Raw genomic sequence first — 6,905 nt, forward strand, 5'->3', positions numbered from 1 at the left:
GCCTTTTTTAAATTTAATTTTTAAGATGGGGTCTGTCTTGCTCTGTCATCCATGCTGGAGTGCAGTAGCACAATCACACCTCACTGTAGCCTCAACCTTCTGGGCTTAAGCAATCCTCCCACCCTAGCCTCCTGAGTAGCTGTTATAACATGCATGTGCCATCACACTCAGCTAATTTTTTTTTTTTTTTTTTGAGGTGGAGTCTTGCTCTGTCGCCCAGGCTGGAGTACAATGGCGCAATCTTGGCTCACTGCAACCTCTGCCTCCCGGGTTCACGCCATTCTTCTGCCTCAGCCTCCCGAGTAGCTGGGATTACAGGCACCCCCACCATGCCTGGCTAGTTTTTTGTATTTTTAGTAGAGACGGGGTTTCACCATGTTGGCCAGGATGGTCTCAATCTCCTGACCTCGTGATCTGCCTGCCTCAGCCTCCCAAAGTGTTGGGATTACAGGCATGAGCCACTGCGCCCAGCCACACTCAGCTAATTTTTTAAAAAAATTTTTATTTTTTGTAGAGATGGGGTCTTGCTGTGTCACCCAGTTTGTTCTCAAACCCTGGGCTTGAGTGATCCTCACACCTTGGCCTCCCAAAGTGTTAGGAATGCAAACATGAGCCACCGCACCTGGCCTCCCGATGTTTTATAGCATTTTTCATCACCTGACAAGTTATACATTTCATTATTTTCATTGTCTTACATTGCTTTACATCACTGAAGTGTAACCTCCATGAGGGAAGGGACTTTTGTTCACTGCTGATTGCACAGTGTCCACAACAGTACATGGCACATAGTAGGCACTCAATATTAATATTTATCAATGAATGAATGAATAAGTAACCAATAAATGAATTATGTCTGAAAAATGCTTTGAAGTTGAAGTCCAGTGTGCTATGGGAGGGTCTAACAGGGCAACTGGACTGACCCAGGAGTGGGGATAAGGCTTTTCCGAGGAAGTTAAATTTTAAAGGATGAGCAGGCTTTAGCTTGGCAGAAGGGTGGAAGAAAGTATTGCAGACAGAGGGGAGAGAACAGTTGGCCTGCCATATCAGTGGGTTTCACATTGAAAATATCTTATGAAAAAAAAGCATGGTTGGCCAGGCACGGTGGCTCACACCTGAATCTCAGCACTTTGGGAGGCCGAGGCAGGCAGCTAACGAGGTCAGTAGTTCGAGACCAGCCTGGCCAACATAGTGAAACCCTGTCTTTAGTAAAAATACAAAAATTAGCCAGGCATGGTGGTGCGCGCCTGTGGTCCCAGCTACTTGAGAGGCTGAGGCAGGAGAATCCCTTGAACCTGGGAGGTGGAGGTTGCAGCAAGTCGAGATCATGCCATTGCACTCCAGCCTGGGTGACAGAGCGAGACTCTGTCTCAAAAAAAAAAAAGCATGGTTGAGTCTGTATTGAACAGGTAGACTTCTTTTTCTGGTCATTACTCCATGGGGGTCCGGGCAGCAATCTCCATGGATACCCAGGGGTGAATGTGTACCCGAATGCCTTAACGCAGGAGACAGCACATGTGTTCGGGGGAATGAAAGTAGTTTCCACGTGTGTGAATGGGTGAGTGAGGGGACAGTGGTGTGAAAAACAATAAATGCAACTGGGCGTGGTGGCTCACGTCTGTAATCCCTGCACTCTGGGAGGCCGAGGCGAGAGGATCACGAGATCAGGAGATCAAGACCATCCTGGCTAACACGGTGAAACCCCATTTCTACTAAAAATACAAAAAATTAGCTGGGCGTGGTGGCACACGGCTGTAGTCCCAGCTACTCGGGAGGCTGAGGCAGGAGAATTGCTTGAACCTGGGAGGCGGGGGTTGCAGTGAGCTGAGATCGCACCACTGCACTCCAGCCTGGGCGACAGAGCGAGACTCCGCCTCAGAAAAAAAAAAAAAATGCAACCATGAGTAGTGCTATTAGAAAGGAGGAGAGGCTGGGCGCGGTGGCTCAAGCCTGTAATCCCAGCACTTTGGGAGGCCAAGACGGGCAGATCACGAGGTCAGGAGATCGAGACCATCCTGGCTAACACAGTGAAACCTCGTCTCTACTAAAAATACAAAAACTAGCCGGGCAAGGTGGCGGGTGCCTGTAGTCCCAGCTACTCCGGAGGCTGAGGCAGGAGAATGGCGTAAATCTGGGAGGCGGAGCTTGCAGTGAGCTGAGATCCGGCCACTGCACTCCAGCCCGGTTGACAGAGCGAGACTGCCTCAAAAAAAAAAAAAAAGAAAGAAAGAAAGAAAGGAGGAGAGGCAGAGCCCACTTCAAGAGATTGGGGTTCCTGTGATGATACAAGGACAGTTGGAGGAATTAGTTTGTGGTCCTGGTTAGGAGGCTGAGTGTGATTTCAGACTTGGCAAGTGGGAAGGCAAAGATTCTGCAGGCAGCTTTGGGTGTCCTAAGAAAGGTCAGGGCTAGAGAGAGACAGGAGAGTTGTGGGCACTGGGATGGGCTGAGGGAGTGGCAGTGAGACCTTGGAGCAGGTGTGTAGAAAGAGAACGGCAAGAGGAGAGCGGAGTCACTTGGAAATGTGTGGGCGAAGGATTACCCAGGTGCCGAGGCAAGAGACTGAAGGCACAAACCGTGTCAGTATAATAAAGAAAACAGGCCGGGCGCGGTGGCTCAAGCCTGTAATCCCAGCACTTTGGGAGGCCGAGACGGGCGGATCACGAGGTCAGGAGATCGAGACCATCCTGGCTAACACGGTGAAACCCCGTCTCTACTAAAAAATACAAAAAACTAGCCAGGCGAGGTGGCGGGCGCCTGTAGTCCCAGCTACTCGGGAGGCTGAGGCAGGAGAATGGCGTAAACCCGGGAGGCGGAGCTTGCAGTGAGCTGAGATCCGGCCACTGCACTCCAGCCTGGGCGACAGAGCGAGACTCCGTCTCAAAAAAAAAAAAAAATAAAGAAAACAGAATAATAGTCATAATACGAATTAGATATAGAGATGATGATGGACAATTATCAATCATTAGTATAAACATTACTAATCATTAGCTTTTAATATTACTCTTTGTTGCATTACTAATATAACCTAAGAATAACCGGCGGGTATAGGGTCAGGTGCTAAAGGGACATTGTGAGAAGTGACCTAGAAGGCAAGAGGTGAGCCCTCTGTCATGCCTGCATAAGGGTTCCTTGGTCAAGCGGTAACGCCAGTGTCTGGGAAGGCACCCGTTACTTAGCAGACCGTGAAAGGGAGTCTCCTTTCCTTGGAGGAGTCAGGGATCACTCTGCTCCAACAGCTTCTTGTGGGAGGCTGGATATTATCCAGGCCTGCCCGCAGTCATCAGGAGGCCTAAACCCCTCCCTGTGGTGCTGTGCTTCAATGGTTATGCTCCTTGTCCACTTTCATGTTCCTCTCGTACTCCTGGTTTCTCTTTGAAGTTCATAGTAGATAGCAGTAGAAGAAATAGTGAAAGTCTTAAAGTCTTTGATCTTTCTTTTAGTGCATAGAAGAAAACGCTGACGTATGCTCCCTTCCCTCTCTGCTTTGGCTACCTAAAAGGGAAGGGTCCTCTGTCCCATGATCACATGACTTGCTTGACCTTATCAATCACTTGGATGACTCACCCTCCTTACCTTGCCCCCTTTGTTTTGTATGCAGTAAATATCAGCGCGCCCAGCCATCTGGGACCACTACCGGTCTCTGCGTCTTGGTGGTAGTGGTCCCCCAGGCCCAGCTGTTTTCTCTTTATCTCTTTGTCTTGTGTCTTTATTTCTTACAATCTCTCATCTCTGCACATGAGGGAGAACACCCACTAAGCTCCGTAGGGCTGGACCCTACAGAAATGCCCACATTTACCTCAGGAGTGGCAGGAAGCAGATAAGCCAGCCAAGCGGGCACAGAAAAAGAGGCAGGAGAGGTCAGCAGGGTGCTGCTGCAAAGAGGCCCTGAGAGGAGCAAGCCCAAGGTACGGGTTAAGAGTTCAGTTCAAGCCCAGGCGAGGTGGCTCATGTCTATAATCCCAGCACTTTGGGAGGCTGAGGCGGGTGGATCACCGAGGTCAGGAGTTTGAGATCAGCCTGGCCAACATGGCAAAACCCTGTCTCTACTAAAAATATAAAAATTAGCCGGGCATGGTGGCGGGCATCTGTAATCCCAGCTACTAGGAGGCTGAGGCAGGAGAATCACTTGAACCCGGGAGGCAGAGGTTCCAGTGAGCCGAGATCGTGCCATTGCATTCCAGCCTGGGTGACAGAGCAAGATTCCGTCTCAAAAACAAAACCAAACCAAACAAAAACAACTCAGTTTCTTAGTTTGAAGACCCCAGCTCTGCCACGTCCTGGCTATATTCATCTCTCTGGAACTCACAGGCCTCACCTCAACATGGGGACAGTAAATTGTCTGTCTCAAAGGTTGCTGGAAGGAACTGGAAAGATGATATATGTAAAGTAAAGTAAGCTGGTGGGGACAATGCTCAATAGAGCCTCCTTTTTTTTTGTTTTTTTTTTTGAGATGGAGTTTCGCTCTGTTGCCCAGGCTGGAGTGCAGCGGGATCTCGGCTCACTGCAACCTCCACCCTGGGTTCAAGCGATTCTCCTGCCTCAGTCTCCAGTAGCTGTGATTACAGGCATGTTACCACCATGCTCAGCTAATTTTTGTATTTTTAGTATAGACGGGGTTTCACCATGTTGGCCAGTCTGGTCAAACTCCTGACCTCAGGTGATCTACTCACCTTGGCCTCCCAAAGTGCTGGGATTACAGGCATGAGCCATCGTGCCTGGTCAAGCCTTGTTTTTAAAAATGGAAGCTGGGACAGTGGCTCATGCCTGTAATCCCAGCACTTTGGGAGGCCAAGGCAGGCAGGTTGCTTTGAGCTCATCAGTTTGAGACCAGCCTGGGCAACACGGCAAAAATCTGTCTCTACTGAAAATACAAAAAAATTAGCCAGGCGTCATGGCACACAACTATGGTCCCAGCTATTTGGGATGCTGAGGCAGGAGGATGGGTTGGGTCCGGGAGGCAGAGGTTACAGTGAGCCCAGATCGCGCCATTGCACTCCAGCCTGGGCGACAGAGTGAGACCCTGTCTCAAAAAAAAAAAAAAAGAAGGAATGAATTAGCATGAATGAGAAAGGCATGATCTGCAGTGAGTTAACCCATGGTCAAAGACAGTGGACACCAACTCACTTGCAGAGAGAAGCTCAATTAGCCCAATGTTTTTGGCAAACTGTGGCTGCCACTCCGTCATCGTTATCTGAGCTCACTGTGACTTGCCCTTCAGGCCTTACCTCTGACCCTGCCATCTCTGGAGAGCCCTCTTTGCAAGCCCAAGCCTGGGCTCCCCCTCTCAGAACCATGTGCATACTTGTCCTGGAACCATTTTTTTGCCTGTGGCTCTTGGAGGGCAGGGGGCTATCTGGCATACACCTGCATTGCAGCAGTTGCTAAATCAATGAACAAATACCAAGTCTTTCCTGATCTAACGTCTTTTTTTTTTTTTTTTTGAGACATAGTCTAGCTCTGTTGTCCAGGCTGGAGTGCAGCGGTGCAATCTTGGCTTACTGCAACCTCCACCTCCCGGGTTCAAGCAATTCTCCTGCCTCAGCCTCCTGAGTAGCTGGGATTACAGGCCTGCACCACCATGCTCGGCTGACTTTTTTTTGGTATTTTTAGTAGAGACAGGGTTTCACCATGTTGGGCAGGCTGATCTTGAACTCCTGACCTCAAATGATCCGTCCACCTTCGCCTCCCAAAGTGCTGGGATTACAAGAGTGAGCCACTGTGCCTGGCCCTCACGATCTAACTTGAGAGTGGTGGTAGTGGTAGTGGTAGTGGCAACTCCATCTGGGAGATGAGAGGAGGAGGAGGCTGAGTTTTGGGGGTGGCTTGCCAGAGAAGAGGAGAGAGACTATTAGCAACTAAAGGAGTGGCCAGGGTGAACACCAAGCATTTTCCTGATTGAGGAGTTGTGGGTTTGTTTAAAGGCAGGGCTGGGTGAGGGGTGAAACGAGCGAGGAGGAGAGATGGCTGGTGCTGAACTGGAGTGGAAGGCATCTGAGGAGCCAGGAGACAGGATGGGGAGGGAGAGGGTTAGCCTAGGACAGGACAGGATAGCACTTCTTTGAAGACTGGCGGGCCTGAGGAAAGGAAGGGGAGGGATTGAGGAAGGACCTGGAGTTTCTCAGTCGGCTACGAGACGAGATGGAAGAAGGCCAAGCGGGGATTGGCTGCGGTTGGGATGGGGAGGAGGGCCGCGAGCGCACAAGGGAGGGTCGAGGATGGGAAGAGGGGTGTGGGGGAAGAAATACTCACAGGGGAACGGAAGGCCCCGCGGCAACTTCGGGTAAGTCCTGGTTCAATCCTGGAGAGGAATCCGAGGGGAAAGTCTGATTGGACCCACAGTCCGCTGTGAGGACAGGGTTACTGTGGGGATACGGGAGGAGGAGTAGCTGGGAAGTAGGAGCGCCCGGGACTGGATCCATCTGGAAAGGGGACAGATATGCTCCCAGGATCAGGGTAGAGACCCTCTAGGAAGGGGGCGTTCTGAGGCGGGGGTTGTCTGGAGCACTGGATGGGAGTCTTTGGAGGTGATTTCTGGAAAGGGAAAGTCTGGGGCAGGGCTGTAAGAAGTCAGGAAAGAAACTGTGGAGTCCGTTCCTCGCCCACCTCCTGAGCCCTGGGGTCCGAGGCCCCCGGATCAGGGGGTTCAGTGGCGCAAGAGGGTCCAGCGCGGGAGTCGGAGAGCGGCCTCTCAGGTGCGCGGGGCAAGGAACACTGACCCGGAGCTTGATGGGCGAACAGCAAGCTGCGCGCGCACCCAAGGAAAGCCGGCCCCGCCCCTCTCCGAAGTGGGCGGGGACAGCGGTTGCGTGCGCAGCTTTTGTTGTGACGCCACAGGTCCCTCTGGCCACGCCGCTGCCTGGCCACGCCTCCTTTCCGCTTTATCTTTTTCATTGACGAATGGGCTT

General features: G+C 51.3%; 1 protein-coding gene across 1 annotated transcript in view; it reads right to left on the reverse strand.

The window, feature by feature from the left end:
• Nucleotides 1–6,891, reverse strand: part of SWI5 (SWI5 homologous recombination repair protein) — a 14,470-nt gene extending 7,579 nt beyond the window's left edge. The window contains 4 exon segments of the mRNA XM_023216900.1: nucleotides 6,250–6,298; nucleotides 6,604–6,730; nucleotides 6,733–6,786; nucleotides 6,789–6,891. Coding sequence (XP_023072668.1) covers nucleotides 6,250–6,298; nucleotides 6,604–6,730; nucleotides 6,733–6,786; nucleotides 6,789–6,891 — 333 coding nt within the window.
• Nucleotides 6,892–6,905: the final 14 nt, after the last annotated feature.

The sequence above is a fragment of the Piliocolobus tephrosceles genome, chromosome 14, assembly GCF_002776525.5.
Source record: "Piliocolobus tephrosceles isolate RC106 chromosome 14, ASM277652v3, whole genome shotgun sequence".
NCBI classification, from domain to species: Eukaryota; Metazoa; Chordata; class Mammalia; order Primates; family Cercopithecidae; genus Piliocolobus; species Piliocolobus tephrosceles.